This window comes from Lepisosteus oculatus, chromosome 13 (genome assembly GCF_040954835.1).
Source record: "Lepisosteus oculatus isolate fLepOcu1 chromosome 13, fLepOcu1.hap2, whole genome shotgun sequence".
Classification (NCBI taxonomy): domain Eukaryota; kingdom Metazoa; phylum Chordata; class Actinopteri; order Semionotiformes; family Lepisosteidae; genus Lepisosteus; species Lepisosteus oculatus.
This window is the reverse complement of record NC_090708.1, coordinates 4,789,666-4,807,590: the sequence shown is the minus strand read 5'-3', so window position 1 is coordinate 4,807,590 and position 17,925 is coordinate 4,789,666. Positions and strand designations below refer to the sequence as shown.

Sequence of the window (17,925 nt, the reverse complement as noted above, 5' to 3'; positions counted from 1 at the left end):
TTTTGTTTGACAGCAAATTACATAAGACTTCCCTTGCCACTTTGTATTGCAGATAGAATAGTATGATTTGGTGTTTGAAAGAGTATACTTCTTTGCTATTTAGAAAGAAAGACCATGCTTAGAAAGGTCATGTACTGTATGTAGCTGTCAGACATTAAGCTGACTGACTGGTAATTGACTGCATTTCTTTTCAACATCTTTAATGCACTGAGCATTCACTTTCTTTTCTGCCTTAACTCCTGCACTATAACACAGCTGCTGTTTGATTCCTGATATCTTGGTTGGAGGCTGGTAACATCAGACACAGTAATATGATGATACTCTTGTCTGCTAACAGCTGCCATTTACAAACAGTATCATTGTGAATCCCTGGTGAAATGGTGTCACACACACACCTATCCTCCTGAACATTTGGAATGATGACAAAGCTGCATTTCTGTTGGCGAAGGGGGGGATGCAATTAAATGATTTTCCCATACCTATAAATCATTACATTTCATATCATTTACAGTAATGTAAATTTACAGTTTCAAAACCAGTCAACAGAACATGTGAACTGTGAAGTAAAGATAGCCACCTCAATGCCTGATTTCCGTATGGACATTGTAATTCTAATTTGTTGCTGTATCACATCACCATATCTCAGCAGGTCATACTGCAAGTAAAATGCAGAGGACATTCTGCTGTGTAATCATTGTGTAGTCAGTCGCACCAGAGCTTGTAGGAGCAGACAGTGAAAATCCTCCGGTTCCTGTAATGGCAGGAGGCACTAAGAGAGATCTGCGAAATCTGAAACGAATGTACATTGTGCCCCCTTGACACTAATCCCATCCTCAGATTTCACTGCAGGTAAGAGTTATCAAACCTTCCACAGAGGCGTGTTAACGCAGATTGGTCCCTGTGGTCAGGCTGCACAGCGGCGGTGTATCTGGGGAAAGACTGCAGAGGAACGGGTTTATGCTTTCAGAAAAGGCTCTTTGTGAAAGGGAGGCTTTAGAGAGAAGTGCTTCAGAGGACTAGGGGGGTCAACTTTTCATTTTATCTTACTTTATTCCCGCTGTATGTTTTAATTTGAATGGTGATTTCAGGATTGGCGCAACTTGAGAGACAGTGTTCAATGGCAGCCGAACTTCTTATGGAATAAACAAAGAGTGACAATTATGGGCATAAAAATCTTATTTCAATTCACATTACTAAGTACAAGTACCCCAAAGAGACTGTTCGCCAATAATATGTTTTGGATGGGAAAACATGTTTCATTAACTAAGATACTTTGCAGTGGTATAGCTAATAAGCAGATATGTTGAAGAATTACAGTGCACAATTCATGTTCATGGCAAACATGTTCAGTTTTTACACTTTTTTTTCATAGCCAACAACAAATACGGCTTTCTCTTATGTTCTTTATTTTGACAGCAAAGTAAAAACATTCTTTGAATTTAGTGTTTCTTACAGGAACCAGCAGCCTCTCTAAAGTGCTAAACCCCAGTAGCACTGCTTACTTCATAGTGAGAATTTATATTTATATTCCATGTTATCAAAGATCGTACTGTGGTGCTCTATGCCCAACCTTACAATCCTGTGAGATTTTATCTAAGCTATATCTTTGCTTTGTGAAAACAGCAAAGAAACATAACTGTCTTTTATAACTGGAGGAGTCTTGGACAATAAGGATTGTTTTTGGCTGCAGTTTTGATTGTTATTCAGCTTGGCTTATATATCATAATGGAAAAACCTGGCCAGGCATTCTGCAGCCCCTGGCACAGTAAATTGGGCTGCACCCGCCAATGATTAATGCTTTAGACAAGGGTACTGCTTCAGCCTCCTATCTAAGCCTCAGGATCACCGCTACCAATATTGAAAATGAATGTCCAACCTTGAGAGATGAAAACAGAATTGAAACAAAATCATAACACTGTTACACCTGGCAATTGGTCATTTCTTTGGGAAAAAGTGCACTGGGGTTTGCTGCTTTAAACTCTAGGATGTCTCTCTTCTCCTGCAGAAACACAGGCAAGTGTCCACATAAGTGTAGTATTCATGACAGACTGAGTAAAAGGCACCGGCTCAATCCGTGTACACGTTTGCATGCTCAGAGGTAGTGGAAAACAATGTGTCACTCGCAAACTCTTGCCCTAGAAAAAGCCCCTTTACCACACACTGAACCTGTTTTGCCAAGATGGAAAAACCCTACAGGCAAGCAATTACACTTTCAGTTGTGTTCCATCACTGCAATTTTCCTATGATCCATTTGAACACAGACCCTTCTGCAGCTATTTATTAGCCGGAATTTAAGTTGCAGTCCTCAGCAATGTGTGTCGATAAATCACAGGTATGCAATGCATCAAAGCAGCACCATCAAGAAATTCAGGGAGGTCAGTTTGTTCAGTGGCGTGTGAAGGAAAGGCGTTCTGTCATGAAAGGCAGCATATTTAATTTGAAATCAATTGGGTTTTTACTGTGCCGGGGATACAGCTATGCCACTGGGGATTGCAACTGGTCTTATTCACAGCTGTTTCAGCTCCCTTTTTCCCCAAGTACTTTGCTGTTTAGCAACCTCTATTTTGGGGATCTTTGGGAGTTTTTGGCAGACGTGCTGTAGCTGGCTGCTTAGTGCTTTCATGACAAAAGCTGTTTTGAAAGTATACCCAGAGGACACAGAATGTTATACACCTGGAAATGGAACTGTCTTGCCAGCTTTCAGCACTTCATCAAGACCTGTCTTGAAAATGTAGGTGCTGTGGTTTCCACCCACTTCATCGACATGCTGTCCAGGTTACCTGGTGTCTTTGGGTGTGTTTGGGTATTCCCAGCGAAGGGCTGGCATCCCATACAGCAGGAGATCCTGGTCCTAGAGACCCTGAAAACCTCTTGGTCTTTGTTCCAGACAAGTTGGTAGTAACGGTAAATTTGTAATTGACTTCATAAGAGCATTAATTTGAACTGTGTGACTCTTTTCAACCTTTAGACCCATTGTTGGTATCTTTTTAATGATCCCATTTCCTAATTAAAATCAATCCTAAACTCTTGAGTCTAACCCTAACCCTAACCAGCAGCTTATTCATTCAATTAACATGACTCCTACAATTATACAGAAACATGCTCAAGAATCAAAACCCTGAAGAATAAAGAAGAACACTATAATGTGAATAAATATCATCTATACAGTATGTAGATGGAGTTCAGGGTTTCAAAAATTATTGCATACTATTGAATGAATTGCTACATAAGCTTCAAAGCTAAGGTAACAGCAGAAATAAAATGAGAAAAATAAATTGGAAAGTAGGTCATTTTGCTTATTAATTCCAGGAGACACTGAGTTAAGTTTAAAAAATCAGTAGGTGTCCTGTAATTAAAAGGTTAGCTACCTTTCCTCCTCCTTTACCCAGAGTACTGCAAATTCAGATCACTAATTGGCTTAATTATACAAATTGTCTGGAGAGACGATGTGTATCTGGCTCATTCCTAATACCGTTCAGGTGAGAAGCATCAAAAGCATGACAGCAAAGGAACAAGCAGATGTCCATTTCATAGTGTGAATACTAGAAGGAAAAACACATTTCAGCTGTAGGATTTTCTTCAGGTATGGATATTCAGTCCATCTAGCAGGTCAGGTCGCTAATGATTCAAGTAGATTCTTTTTTTTTTCCTTCCAGCCAGACGAATTCCTAATTATCAAGTTTCAGCAATAATTTGCCCATCAATAAATGGAAAACAGAAGAACTTAGACAAAACAACAGCTATTTGTTTAAGCTTATAATTAATTATAGCCAAGGAGATGTAATTTTCAAGAATACTGCTAAATACGAGAGTACGAATAAAATGCAAATGACTAGGAGTAAATGCAGTAAACTGAACAACAATCCCCCCCCCCCCCCCCCCCCAATTTAAACCTTTTCTTAAACTTTTTTTTAATTTTTCACTTAGAAATTATAAATTTCCTTTAAATAAAAGAAGTTAATGTAATTTTTAATTATATTTTACTGCAGTCAGAAAACTGATATCTTTCATTATTTGCACACGCCTTGTATGTGTGTGTGACTTTACCCAGTGATAATGTCTGTAATTTAAAAACATAATTTTGTTATGGAAGAAACATCAATTGCATTTCTAAATTTAACTTGGTAGACAAATTAATTAAATTGCACTTAGTTTTTTTAGGTTTTTTTGCAATTTCACTGGTTAACATTTCCAATTAATAAACCCAATATATGACAATATATCCGTGTATTTTTTTTTGCTTTTTAATTTTTCTTAAATGTGTAGAAATGTACTGAATAATTACATCAGTAAGATGGCAAATGTCTGCTTCATTTAAAGACCACACACAGTGTGAATCACCATTTCATCTTGTAAGTTGAAATAAAGTACCAGACAATACATTATTCCATATTTTAAAGGGTAATACATTATCTTCAGAAAAGGAACTGCAGAGGATAGACAAATCCATATTCTGGAAACAAATAAGAATCTCAATTGAGAGAACCTTAACTCGGAAGAATTCATTTTCTTGTTTGGCAAAAAGGATTCTAGCCTGATTGTTAAACCAGCAGCTATTCTGGAAACGTCAGTAGAGCGCATGCTGACCGTTCATTAATGACAAGAGGGTGGTCTCAGCCTCATCAGAAACAATATCATGTCATACCAAAGGTGAAGAAGGTCACCGGTTCTCATCTTCCCAGCTGAAAGGTCTAAAACATTTCATGTGAAACTTCTAAGACAAGAATCACACAAAGAATGAGAGACAGATGATTAAAGTTATCCCTTTCATTTACTACAGTATATTCCAAACATGAAGGTTTTTTTAACATTTTAATTTCTTCCTAACCTCACAAATAACCTCGAGAAACAAGCTACCCTGGAGTGGGTACTCACCAGTACTACTTGACTTTCTTTTTCCTGGGGATCAGGTGGAAGGGAGGAGGGGGAGTTCAGCAACTGACTTGGCATTTGAGAAATTCATTAACCTCGGCAGAAACGGTGGCATCTTTTTCAGCCAACTATTGCTGGGATTGGCACAGAACCCAATTACTCAGGAGAGCAAAACAGAGAGGTGATAATGAGAAGCAGTGTTAACACCATCAATAATCTGAGTGGCTTCCCTCCTGCTAGTACAGAATGTCAAGAGGATCAATGATGCTATGCAGTCCTCTCAAAACTCCTTTTCCAGGAAGGAAGTTTGACCATATGTGAAGAAAGGCAAAACTACAGTACATCGAAAGAATGCTGAACTAGTACAGAAGCATTGCTGGTTGAGTATGAGGGTGAAGGAAGATATGCCTCACCCATGATTTCAGTTTCACTGCATACTAGTGACCCATTGGAACTCACAAGTGGATACTAGTGACCCATAGGAGCTCACAAGCAAAATATAATGTCCTGCTGGCACAGGATTGAAAAGTTGGATGAAAAAATTAGGGACTATTTTAGTCTTAAAGTAAGGAAATGAAGTAGGGCCCGAAGTTGCAATACTAAAGAAAAATACCTTATGAGAAAAACTTCATTCAAACTCACTCTTGTAAACTTAATCATTTTACTTGTTACGAACTTTTTAATACAGTGCTCAGGTTTCCCTGTTGTGTCAAAACATTTAAAAAGTACGTATTTTCATGTCATAAAGGCTTTCATTTTTATGTAAACTTTTTTTTTTACAATGTTGTAAAATACTGCAGGACACCACTGAAGCAGGTGATGAAACAAGATGTGTCCTGTTTATTTCACTACAAGATCTGGATTTTTAAAACAAAATACTCAATATCTGACATACAGATTAGGTTGTGAGATCAAAGTAACCTCCTGTTTATTAATTTAAACGTACGTTTTCCAAGAGGGGTGTCAGATCAAGTAGTCACTTACCTTCAAAGACTTTAGAAAGGTAAGTATGTTCTGACCTGTTTTGAAAATTCATGCTCATTATGTACAGCTGCTATAGAGGATTTGATGTCAGCTGAAATACTGTTGATCTTCCAGTAGAATATTACCCAAGGACAACACAACTGTACTTGCCAAATGCAGTGTTTTGTCAGGTGATAAGGTAAATTATATAACAAGTGTTGTTTACAAATCAGTCTCCCTGTACAAGAAGCACAAATTCACTACAAGCTTAGTGGTAAAACAACATTTCCCCCCCCAGTTCCTGGACTAGGAAGGAAAGACATTTAAAATGACACACCCTTCTACTGCAAGGAAAATGGCTGCATTCAGTTTTCTTTCCCCGGAAACAGAAAAAAACACCTTTTCTTTCTGCTGGCAAGCCTGGCAGTCCAAGCGTCAGAAGAGAGTTCGGTCTCTCGTCGAAAGAAAAGAACACCTGCAGCCGCCCTCCACCCACCTTTATTTGGTATTCAGTTCATCTCAAGTTACAAGTTGCAGCATTTCATTACAAAGCATTATTCTTTAACCAAATATAACATCTTTTTCAGGTTCTGAAAAAAATTATGTACAAATTTATATATAATATATATTACAGTGGTACATGAGCAATCTATTCCAACATTTTACCGTATTAAAGATGTGATTTTGTGGAGTAGTGGGGACAAATACAAAAATATTGCGAAATGATATTTATCTTGGAATTACAATGCTGTAAAATAAATAAAGGGGTTAGAAATTGCTCGGAATGTACGATGTATAATTTCTATTATACAGTGTAAAATGTTTCCTATTAAAAAATCATAAACTTAAAAAACACACACACAAAATACTTCATTATGATATAAACAATAGTACCCAAAAGTGGGGACAAAATTCGTTTTCAACAGTATTTGTATTTGTTCTTTAAGCCCAAACAGATTTAATTTGATTCTCCGTTTGTCAGTTCTGTTTATAATCCCCCATAGAATATATCTACACTGTTTATTAGGGCATTCCTGTGTTTTACAGTGCAGACTTAAGGTACTGTTCCTTAATGATCTCACTGCAGGACACAAGTAATCTCAATACCTGTACTTTCAGAGAAAACTACTTTTAGTCCAGTTACTTTGACCAGAAATTCACGTTCCCCAAACTTACTGATACAGTTTCAGCCCTAGACTAAACTAGTTGTCATGGACTTACTGTACATTAAGTAACTAATGTAAGTAAGGCTGGCGCAAAACATATGTATTTTCATAACTTGTGACAATAGAGGGAAATCCACAAACGTAATATAAAATTCATGACCTCCCTGAGACCCGTCACCAGAAGCAAATAGGAATACCCCTACAGATGGAAACAAAAAAAAACTCCTTTCATTAGCTCTTTTGTTAGCCAAAGAGTGTAGAACAGAAAACAAAATACCGTACGTCCATAATGTTACACTTTGGAAACAGGTTTACCAGTATTCCTGACTCACACTCCTATGGCGCTGGATAATATAGAAATTCCTTTTGCCCAAGAGAACACCTGGACTGTTTAATTCAATGCTATACTTTACTTTTTGGAAAATTAACAAACACAAGGCAACACATTTGTGTAAATGCTATGCGTTGCCTGAAGTGTTGCCACCATACACCTTATAATAGTTTTGGCCTCCTTTGTAAATAAAAATGGAAAAAACAATCCATCTATTGCACTCCACCTGTAAGGGAAATTTTTGCTGGCTCTTCTGTTCACTAAGAAGCAGGTGTGAGAGGGCCTGCTGAGTGGCTCAACGGGAACAGGGGCTGTGCAGTGCAAGTGAGCTCTATGTTCCAGGTGTCACGGTTTCGAGTCTGAGTCAGGTCACTAGCTGACTGGGACCAAAAACGTCCCCTGATGGTGGCGTGTGATTGGCTGATTTGTGCTGAGGGTTGGCTAGCCCAGCCCCTGCTAAATGCCACAAACCCTGCAGAGAGCAACAGGCTCACATATGGGCAGTGCTACAGCCGAGAGATATCCTGAACCTCCAGCAGGGGGCTCAGGTGCCGCTGACACATTAAAAGAGGAGGAGCTTAAAGGTGGGAGGAGCCAGAGGAGACTGCACTTCCTCGTTCTCCCCTACACGTGGTTACAGTGTTCACAGCAGTGAGCCAAGATGTGAAAAGCAGATATTTGGCAATAAAATTGGTGACTCTCAATTTAAAAACATAACAAATGAAAAAATATAATGTTTCAATAACCTGTCAGGATTATACAATGTAAAGCATGGAAGTAATATCTGAGCGATCATGGAGAAATGTTATTGAAATCAAGAAGTATTTTTCGGACACAATTGGAACCGAGATTAGGTGTGTGCAGCAGGATGGGATTTGCTGAATATGGTTGGTGGGAACCTAATTACTGTAAATCTGGGATACACAAATAGCCGGATACTGGAAGGTCACTGGAATAATAGCGTTTAAGGGATAAGGGATTTAAGGGGTAAGATAAAGCATCATTTAAAACATAAATGTTTTGAGTTTAAAAAAAGTCTTATAAAACACACAATTTTTTAATTAAAAAAAGAGCAAGATTACAGGACTCAAGCATTCTGCTAAAAATAATGATCTTTTCTGATTCCAAATAAGCTTCAACTAATTTTTTTAAACTATCTTGAGTTCATTCTGAATTTGGTATAGCGTCCCTTTCCAAAGAATTGTCACAGAGCCTTTCACAACTGTTCCAAGTTTCTACTCGTATATATTCTTTTATTTTTTCCTTTGCGTACCTCTGTTGTCCCTTGCTAGATTTCAACCATTATTCAAAATACACACCTGTTCTGTAACCGCGGAGTATTCGTATTCCTGCTGTGGAGCAAAGGAGAAAAAGGTGTGGAAAGTCCTCCAGTGGGCTGCTGCCTCACCGGCAGCTGGAACGGTTTTCAGACGAAGGGTGTCCTCACATCTCCGCCCGCCGATGCGGGTGAGCCTCGCGTGCTCCCCCTTCTCCCTCCTCCTCCTCGTCCTCTTCCTCGTAATTCTCCTCTTCGGCCTCTGGTTTGCGCTGCTCTTCCTCAGGAGCTTTGTCCTCCTTCTCTGGACCTTCTGGGGCCTTGAGAAACATAAAGAGGTGAAGCTGAGTTGCAGAATCTAATCTACCCCCCTGTTTTGAAATAACAGAAGGGTAGGCTGGGTTTCATCCTGTTATTACTCAGTTATTTGGTTGATGCTTTTGTCCAATGCAAAGTATACGTGTACCCATTTACACAGCTGGGCATCTAACCAGAGCACTAGTTCTGAGTGAAGTACCTTGCTCATGGGTACATCAGCAGTACCCCACCCAGGATTAATAATAATAATAATAATAATAATAATAATTCCTCACACTTGTATAGTGCTTCTCTGGACACTCCACTCAAAGCGCTTTACAAGTAATGGGGATCCCCTCCATCACCACCAATGTGCAGCCCCACCTGGATGATGTGGCGGCAGCCTCAGTCCACCAGTACACTCCCCACACACCAGCTCTCAGTGGGGAGGAGAACAGAGTGATGGAGCCAATTCATAGATGGGGATTATTAGGAGGCCATGACTAGTAAAGGACAATGGGGAATTTAGCCCGGATGCCGGGGTTACACCCCTACTCTTTTCGAGAAATGCACTGGGATTTGTAATGACCACAGAGAGTCAGGACCTCCGAAGGACGGCTAGAACCCACAGACATCCGGTTATACAGCCCTAACCACTGCTCCTGCAGTGTAAAACCACTGCGATTTGTTCATGTAGGCCATTAACTTGTCCTGAGAACACTTCACTTACCTGTTTCCATGGCACCAGGTGGTGTACGTACAGTATATTCATTTTTGGTTATTCATTCCCCAGGTTAAATATGTTGGGAAAAATATATATCAGATGGATAAATAACAGAGATTTATACCTGATTTATACCAGATCATACCACTGGGACACTGTAGGTCAGACCCAACAGTGTGTATAAAAACAGGAGAAAGATAGCGGTCTGTGCTGTTGCAACAGCTGTTTCGATTCACTTCTTCAGATCAGCCCTAGGGTCTTGTATGGGTTGTATCAGACCCCTACTCACAACTGGTTAAATTGCCCTCAAAGCCCTTCCTGAGACAAATGCTATATCTGTGGAAAGTTACACAGTAATGCCTTCAAACCATGCAGACAAAAAGAAATGTGGTTAGCTGACATTAAGTGCATAATCCTATGCTGGCAATACAAACACTAAAATGCCTCGATTAATGTTCTGCTCTTGTAGACCATGACACTGTATGTTTCAAAAAGCTAATTGGAACTAACCTTTCTGCTTTCATCGAAGTACTGCACAAATAGTGACTCTCTACATCTCCTCTGCTGGATGTTTTTCTTAGCTCTTTCTCATAAACTGTGGGGCAATCTTTCTCAGGATTGCAAAAGCGCCCCATCTTATTTAAACCAGTAACTCATGACATGAATACAGTACTGTCCTGTATGGGTTTAACAGGCTCACAGCTTGAGCATCCAGAGGAAGCACAAGGATTATCCCGCTTTGCCAAACTAGCGTGGTCGCTCTTTCTGGTAATGTCTGAAAGAGGTACGTACATATTTCAGCAGCATACACTATGGATGAAAGGGATCTATTTAATCACGTTCGGAGGATAACTGCACCTTTATGGGCTACCTTTCAATGTCAATCATGAACCAAGCAGGTGTAATTTGATCCAGTGAAATGAGCTGAAGCAGATCCGCTATTCACTGAACAATCCTGCCAATCAGGGGAGGCATGAAGATGAGTTTATAGTTCCATAGCAGTGCTTCCAAATAAGAAGCACACTGTTCTTATAATCACTTCAATTTGCTTAGACCAGCCTGTAGGGAAGGCTCCTGGCTAAATTACTTTGTAGAACAATCAGCATAGAATATTGTCCATGAGCAATTGTCCAAAACCTCTTCAGGTGGGATATATTTTCAAATAATATTGGTAAAACTGTTTTCATGATGTACACAAAGAACAGAAACACAACACAAAGTACAGAAAGACATCATGAATCACAACGCTATAAAAATATAGGAAGAAAGACTTTAATACTGTACTCTCAAAATTGCAAATACCTGTATAAACCTGTGATATCACAACAGCATACCTTACAATTCATTAAAGGGTTCTCCAAACCCTTAGCAAACTATTTGACGTGATCTAACCCAACTGTTACTGCTTGTGCCCAACACCTGGATTTATTTAACCAATATTTAAAAACAGTGGTTGTGGACTTACGTGTTCCTCATTCTCTTCATTGTAGGGGCCATCCTCGTTCTCCTCTTCCTCTCTTTTAGGGGCTCCACCTAGATCATCCTGGACCTGAAACACAGAGAGGTGTCAGCCGCTGCAGCGAAGAAGAAAAAAGCCTCAAGGCTTTGTGACATTTCTAGAGGAAATCAAACAGTTTTCAGAAAACAACAGAAAAAGTAGCTCAGTTCCAACCTTACGATTTTTAACAGCAAAAGTCATTTAATGCCGAGAGGAAAAGTTTTAACCTGTTCGTGAGCTACAAGAATCCCTCAAGGCGTCTGATTGACAGCCATGTAAAACACAATGCCTGGGACAAAACTGATCAGAGTGTGTGGGTAACATCTTAATAATGAAGGAATCAGTTATCTTGGCTCCACAGCAGCTCGAAGCCCACTGTGTCACAGGACCAGGGATAAACCTCCTCCCCAGTCCCCCGTTTCTCCTACCTCCTCCTCCCCCTCCTCCTGGTACTGCTCATCCAGATTATCCTCCTGCTGATCCGGGTTCCCTGCCAACTGCACAAAGAGCACAGACACACCGGCTCAACGCCCGCTTTGATGGACCCTCGCTTCCCAAACCCCCGTGTGCTTCCTGGATTCTGGTTTAATCAAAAGGTTAGTTTGTGCCTCGGGGGTGGAACCCATTTTTTTTTTTAAATGTGATCTCACAGAAACAGATCAACAATCATTTCCATGGAAGAACGTTTTGACAAGTACTCTGTTTCCACTTAGGTTTTCCTCAATGGGAACGGTGCTCCCTCAGCGTGTCTTCCATCTGTGCTCTATAGTGATGGCCGAGCGCTCGGAAGAACAGTTCTTACCACCAGCTGCTCGCCCATCTCTGGCCTGACCCTCCTCTCCACTTCCCGGCGTTCGCCGTTCCCTTCTGGAACGTTCTCCTGCCGCTCCTCCGCCTCCTCGAACTCGTCCTCGCCCTGGTTGTTCGGATCATCCTCTGGGTTCATGTCCTCTGCAGGCTTCCAGATACAGAGAGAGAGCAACGGATTACTCTCAAAAGTAAAGCCTTCACCTCCCAAATAAGCCATGGTACGACACCATTGAAGACAAACAGGGCAATGCATCGTTTATTTTTTGTCATTTCTCTCATGCAAAAATAAAAAAAGATCCTTTGAATGAACTTTAAAAAAACAAAAATAAAAGGTGCAGTATCTTCCCTAAGAAGCGATACATTTCTCTCTGCTCCACGATTAAATAGATTTTAATGAAGTGAAGATGATGGAAATTAAATGGGAAAGGGTGAAGAGATATTACGAACAGTACCAATGTAAGGGCAATGTCACGTAGAGCCTTCCCAGTTCCAATTAAAATACTGGAAAGAGGAAATATGTCTTTTTAATGTTACAAAAGAATCATTCTAAATCTCTGACAATTCATTTCACACATGCAAATGCATTTAACAGCAGATACTGAGCTTTACTGTATCTTAATCATTTCACAAAGCAAAATGTAGTGGTACTTACAATGTGATTACAGGGCTGTTTGACTTAATTCACTTATATCTGAATGCAAATTCAGAATTATTTTACAACCGCTAAAGCCTTACATCTCAATACTAAGTACGGTATCATATTCCAATTCATTTCCAACAAAAACTAATGAAGAGCATCTGGCTGCCCAGAGGAATTCAGTCCTTTATAACCCGAAGCAGTAAGATATTGCCAATGTCTGATATGGCTGTGCGGAATACACATTTCTGAGTAGATTCACATCAATCCATGCAGTTTCATGCAGAGCTTTGAGACCCTAACAAAGGCAATGGGAACCTGGTGGAAGCCCTTTACAACAGAGAGATCTTCACCTCTTCCTGGACGCGATCGCCTTTGCCGTGCTTCTCCTCATCCTCCTTTTCGGTTTGTTTGTTCACCACTGCATTAACAAAAACACTCCGTTAAACGCAGAGCATCTATGCGGTAGAAGCAGGATTGTGTGACTCACGGCGTGCCAAAAGCCCTACTCGTTAAAGAGATTTCTAAGGATGGCTCGAAAACTGGCCTGCACCCACCTCCGTGCTCCCCGTTTTGCTGCTCCGCCTCTCCTTGCACGATGTCTGCATCTATGTTTTCATACTGGCTCTTCTGTCTGAAAAAATGCATTGCAAAATGGAGACGTGCAACATCAATCCCACGGAAGAGGCCCGGGAAACTGCCGTGACAGGATTTTAATTGCCAAGTGCTCCTTCTCACTTTTCACATCAGCGATGTAGGAATCGGCCTCCTACACCAGCAGTGCGTGATCTACAATGGTCAGGTTATCTGATCTGTTTTGAGGTTTGTATGTTTTGCTCGCACTATTCTCTCTGTGTTAAGGTCACAACTTTCATCACGGTAGGATCTTTTTAGAAAGTATGGTCTGGGCTCCATGATGGCCGAACCTGTATACGATCTCACTCAGATCAGAGGTTGATCTCCAACACCTCAGAATCCAGCCCAGCTCACAGCACAATCCCTCCATGACCAGGACACATGGAGTGGCTGCCAGTATCAGTTCGGGATTAGTCATCCACGGCTCTCTCGGCATGCTGGGAACAGTAAACCCTGCAAACTGTCTCTCCAAGAACATGAGCACAGGAGAAAGCATCAAGATCAGAGCAGGCCATTGGGCCCGTCCAACGCGTTTAGGTGCTAGGGAAGAATGGCTCTACAGAGAAACACATCTACATAACCCTCCCAAGTGGGCACAAGAGTCATTGCCAGACCTCTTCGCATGAAGAATCTCCCTTAAAAGGCCCAGGATTTTTCTTGAAAAGAGTAGGGGTGTTACCCTGGTGTCCTATCCAGATTTCCCATTGGCCTTTACCAATCCTGGCCTCCTAATGATCCCCATCTCTGAACTGGCTTCATCACTCTGCTCTCCTCCCCACTGAGAGCTGGTGTGTGGGGAGCGGACTGGCGCACTATGGCTGCCATCGCATCATCCAAGTGGGGCTGCCCACTGGTGGTGGTGGAGGGGAGTCCCCATTACCTGTCAAGAGCTTCGAGTGGAGCGTCCAGAAAAGATCTAACCAGGTGCGAGGAGTTCTGACGCTTATTAAAGCGGGTCCCGTGGCCGAGCTGACCTGCGCTGCTGCTCTCTCAGGAGCTCCTCTCTGCGGTCGGCCTCCCTCTGCAGCTGCAGCTCCCTCTCCCTCTCCCTCTGCTGCCGCTCCAGGTGCTCCTTCAGCCTCTGCTGCTGCAGGGCGTCCTGCTGCGCCCTCAGCCTGCGGGCCTCCTCCGCGCGCTGGGCCGCCAGCTGCTGCTGCTCCAGCTGCTCCTCGTAGGGGGACTTCACGCGCTGCAGGGCCTGCGGGGGCTGTCGGGGGCACAGGGAGCTCGGGTGACCGGGGCAGAGCTCAGCTCAGGTCACTCCAACACAGTGGGGTGCTTTACTTTACAAGGGGGGGGTCGCTGCCTTTTTCAATGATCTGTTCTTTCGGTAGTGATTCTGAGCCTCATTCATTTCCCTATAAAAGACGACCTAAACGAAGAGTGTTATAAATTTACACTACAGCTGACTATTTTTTCTGAATTGACAGCAGGTTTATGTTGCTCTAGGGATCGCGGGCAGAATAAGGCGGCTTTTTTGCTTCTGTTGTCATCCATATTCCGGGAAATTAAGAATGTGATGACACTTGAGAAGTGAGAAAAAAATAATTTTATTTTGTCCACGCCTTAAAAAAAATGAGAAAGGGCTCTCAGAGAAAGTACCGTGTGGGTCTGCGTTTCTTCCTGGTCCCGGGCCAGCGCGTTGTCGTCCTGCGGCACCTGTGGGTGCTCCTGCCGATGCTGCCAGGGCTCGGGCTTCTTCTCTTCCTCCTCCTGCCCCCTCTCCTCATCCTCCTGCGGCTGCTCCAAATCCTCTGCCAAGCGCTGCGGCTGCCCGGCCTGCTCCATCTCCTCCTCCGCCAGCTCCCTCCGTCTCTCTTCCTCCTGCCCGGGCTCGGGCTCCTCCTCGTGGTCTCCCGCTCTCTCAGGGCCGCGGTGCCGCTCCGTCGGCTCTTCTGGGGCCTCGCGCTCCTCAGCGGGATTCTCGGGCTAAGAGGACGAAAGTGAGACACGAGCAGGAAGTGAAATCTCGGCCTTGCTGACTGCAGTCATGTGACAAACACATTCGAAGAGTAAAAAGAACCGCACCGCGGTGTGGTGGCTCTCTGGCTAAGGATCTGCACCTGTGGCTGGAAGGTTGCTGGTTGAATCCCGCGGCCGGCAGAGGAATCCCCCTGAGCAAGGCCCTTAACCCCAGCTGCTCCAGGGGCGCCACATAAATGGCTGAGCCTGCGCTCTGACCCCCAGCTTCTCTCTCCATCTGTGTGTCTCATGGAGAGCAAGCTGGGGTATGTGAAAAAGACAAATTCCTAATGCCGGAAATCGTATATGGCCAATAAAGTGGGCAGAAAAATGCTACAGAAAAAACTACAGATCCCACAATTTCCACTGCCCCCAGCTGACACCGCAATGAGGGGTAAATGCCACAGAAGAGATAAAAAGAGAGGTATAGCTATAGAGAGGCCAGAACAATAAAACTGAAAGCCTGAAGAAAGAGGTCACAGGGACTACGTCTTCATTTCAGACTCACAGATGCAGTAAAGAGACTGGTAAAACAGCTCCAGACCTACTTGGAAATAGGAATTATTTTGTATGATTTCAACTGAAATAGTTGAGTTTTGTGTGTCAAAGGCACACTATCTCCCCAACCCAGTAGAGAGATACTAGCAAAAGTCTAATTGGGGCCCTTAAATAGGAAGCTCTGTTTTTATTTTGTTGTTGCGAAGATCTTTGCAGAGGCACCAGTTCATAAACACCCCCTCACGTGGCTCAAAACCTCCCCAGCTTGTAACGCGCTTTCCTTCCTACTCTTTCTTTCAGCCTCATGGAGCCCAGCCGTGTGGTCAGCCCCTGGAGCCCTCACTATGTGCTGCATGTAAGACTGGATATGTATAAAACAAAGAAACACAACATGCTGAATCTGTTTAAAGTGAAACAAATATCCTTCTTATTCCTTATGTCAGATCTTTACCATATCGATGAGTCCTGAATTGTATCAGAGTGATAAAAAATACCATACAACACCATAACAAATGGGTGGAATGAAAGGTAAGGGATTTTTCCACAGGTAAACTGTTGTTTAAAATGATTCAACAACAGGAAGTCAGTCTGAAGAACGCAACTGATTCCACACGCCCACAGGTGTATGAGAGAAAGAAAGCACTTTGCTCACTCTCTCCGTTAACGAACAAAGACGTACACCAATATTTGCAGCCTACCATGAAACTCTGCTAGTAAAAAGTATCCAGTTTTTTTTTTTAAACAATCATCTCCTTGAAATTTGTTTGCACCACCATGACTGCGAGTATGCAAATGGATACACGTTCAGGGAGTATACTCGAAGTGCTTGAAAGAGCTCCTTCTTTTTCTTCATCTCTCCCACAGCTATGAAACTGAGGGTTGCCCCTCGTACCTGGTCACGGCTCTGTTCTTTGGCTTCTGGGTGCTCCTCGGGGCCAGCCTGGTGCTCAGGGGTGGTCCCCTGTAGCTCCTGCCTTGCTTGCACTGCCTGGGGCGCAGGTGTCTTGTTGTACCCCGTTTGTCTGAAACTGGGTATTTTATTAAGGGTATCTTTGAGCTGCTTAAATTCTTCCACTTGGACCTTCGATAGAAACAGAAATACTGTATTTGATCAGCTTCCTTCTGCTGTTCTCTTCTTGTACTTTTTGCCACGTCCAGTTTGGACAGCTTAGGGTCCGAACTGTACAGCCACATTCATGAACTTTAGAAAATCCCTGCTTACCAGAAGTACCGTATCCCAAATTTGAAAAACTCAGATGGACAAAGCAGCACTGAAGTTAATATTCTAATCATTTAAGGCAGAGACTTGCCTTAGAGGCAAAAATGGGTTTTACTATAGTAATACATTTTGTAAACAAAGCACTTGCTCATTCTAAAACCAGTTAAGATTTTTAAAACAAATATATCAATAGGATGGGGGTAAGGCTGCAGTCTCCAAGTACATGAAATACATCTCTTGTATTATATTTCAAGTATTAAAAATAGCATGTAGAAGAGAAACATGCTCTGTATCAGGAATCCTCAACATTCTGACTCACTGCTCATAAGGTGCAGAGGGAAAATAACCCATCCTGAAACTACATTAACACGCAAGTGCCTCTTCCAGAGTGCTCTCACAGTGTAATGTTTTCACGACTGTCCGCGTATATCTAGGGAACCTTAGAAATAAATTATACATTTATTCAAGATTGATAAGATTTATATATATTAATGCTTTCAGCCACAGGTTTTGCCTGTGAGCACAACTAAGACCACATAGATGAAGTGTCCTTTGATTAGGAACATTAAAACATGTGTTATTTTTTTAATGCACAGCATTAAACTGAGTAACTAACAGTGTTACAATAACCACAGGAGGTTGCAGACATCTGAGTTAATTCGAACTGAATTTCCACACACTTCCTGCATAATAACAGCTGCATGAAACAGCAGGCTGAAAACAATGCAGGAACTTTCAACTGCTCTTGGACTCATTACTTGTTCTCCTAAATGAAAACGGTGGTCTAAAATTACAGAAAAGGAGGAAAAGAAAAAAGAACTTGCATAGTGAAATGCAAACATGCAGAAAACAGTCAGAATTAGTGAGAAAGTTAGTAGAGGTCTTCAGCAGCGGGGACACACAGCAAGGCAACATCGCGATCCTCAGGGGATAAATGCATGCACCCTTGGAGAACGGAACTGCCAACAGAGAACAAAATACAATTGTGCTCATTAGACCTGGGGGAACCTATAAGGATCTGAGCTCCAGGCTCTGC

At 42.2% G+C, this 17,925-nt stretch overlaps 1 protein-coding gene across 1 annotated transcript in view; it reads right to left on the bottom strand.

Annotated features, from left to right (window-relative positions):
• Positions 1-6,317: 6,317 nt before the first annotated feature.
• golim4a (golgi integral membrane protein 4a) overlaps positions 6,318-17,925 on the bottom strand; it is a 31,315-nt gene continuing 19,707 nt past the window's right edge. The window contains exons 8-16 of the mRNA XM_006637565.3: positions 16,563-16,751; positions 14,813-15,139; positions 14,185-14,417; positions 13,132-13,208; positions 12,928-12,995; positions 11,930-12,085; positions 11,556-11,624; positions 11,095-11,178; positions 6,318-8,928 (exon numbers count right to left, since the gene is read on the bottom strand). Coding sequence (XP_006637628.2) covers positions 8,776-8,928; positions 11,095-11,178; positions 11,556-11,624; positions 11,930-12,085; positions 12,928-12,995; positions 13,132-13,208; positions 14,185-14,417; positions 14,813-15,139; positions 16,563-16,751 — 1,356 coding nt within the window. The 3' untranslated portion in view covers positions 6,318-8,775. The remainder of the gene's footprint in view (positions 8,929-11,094; positions 11,179-11,555; positions 11,625-11,929; positions 12,086-12,927; positions 12,996-13,131; positions 13,209-14,184; positions 14,418-14,812; positions 15,140-16,562; positions 16,752-17,925) is intronic.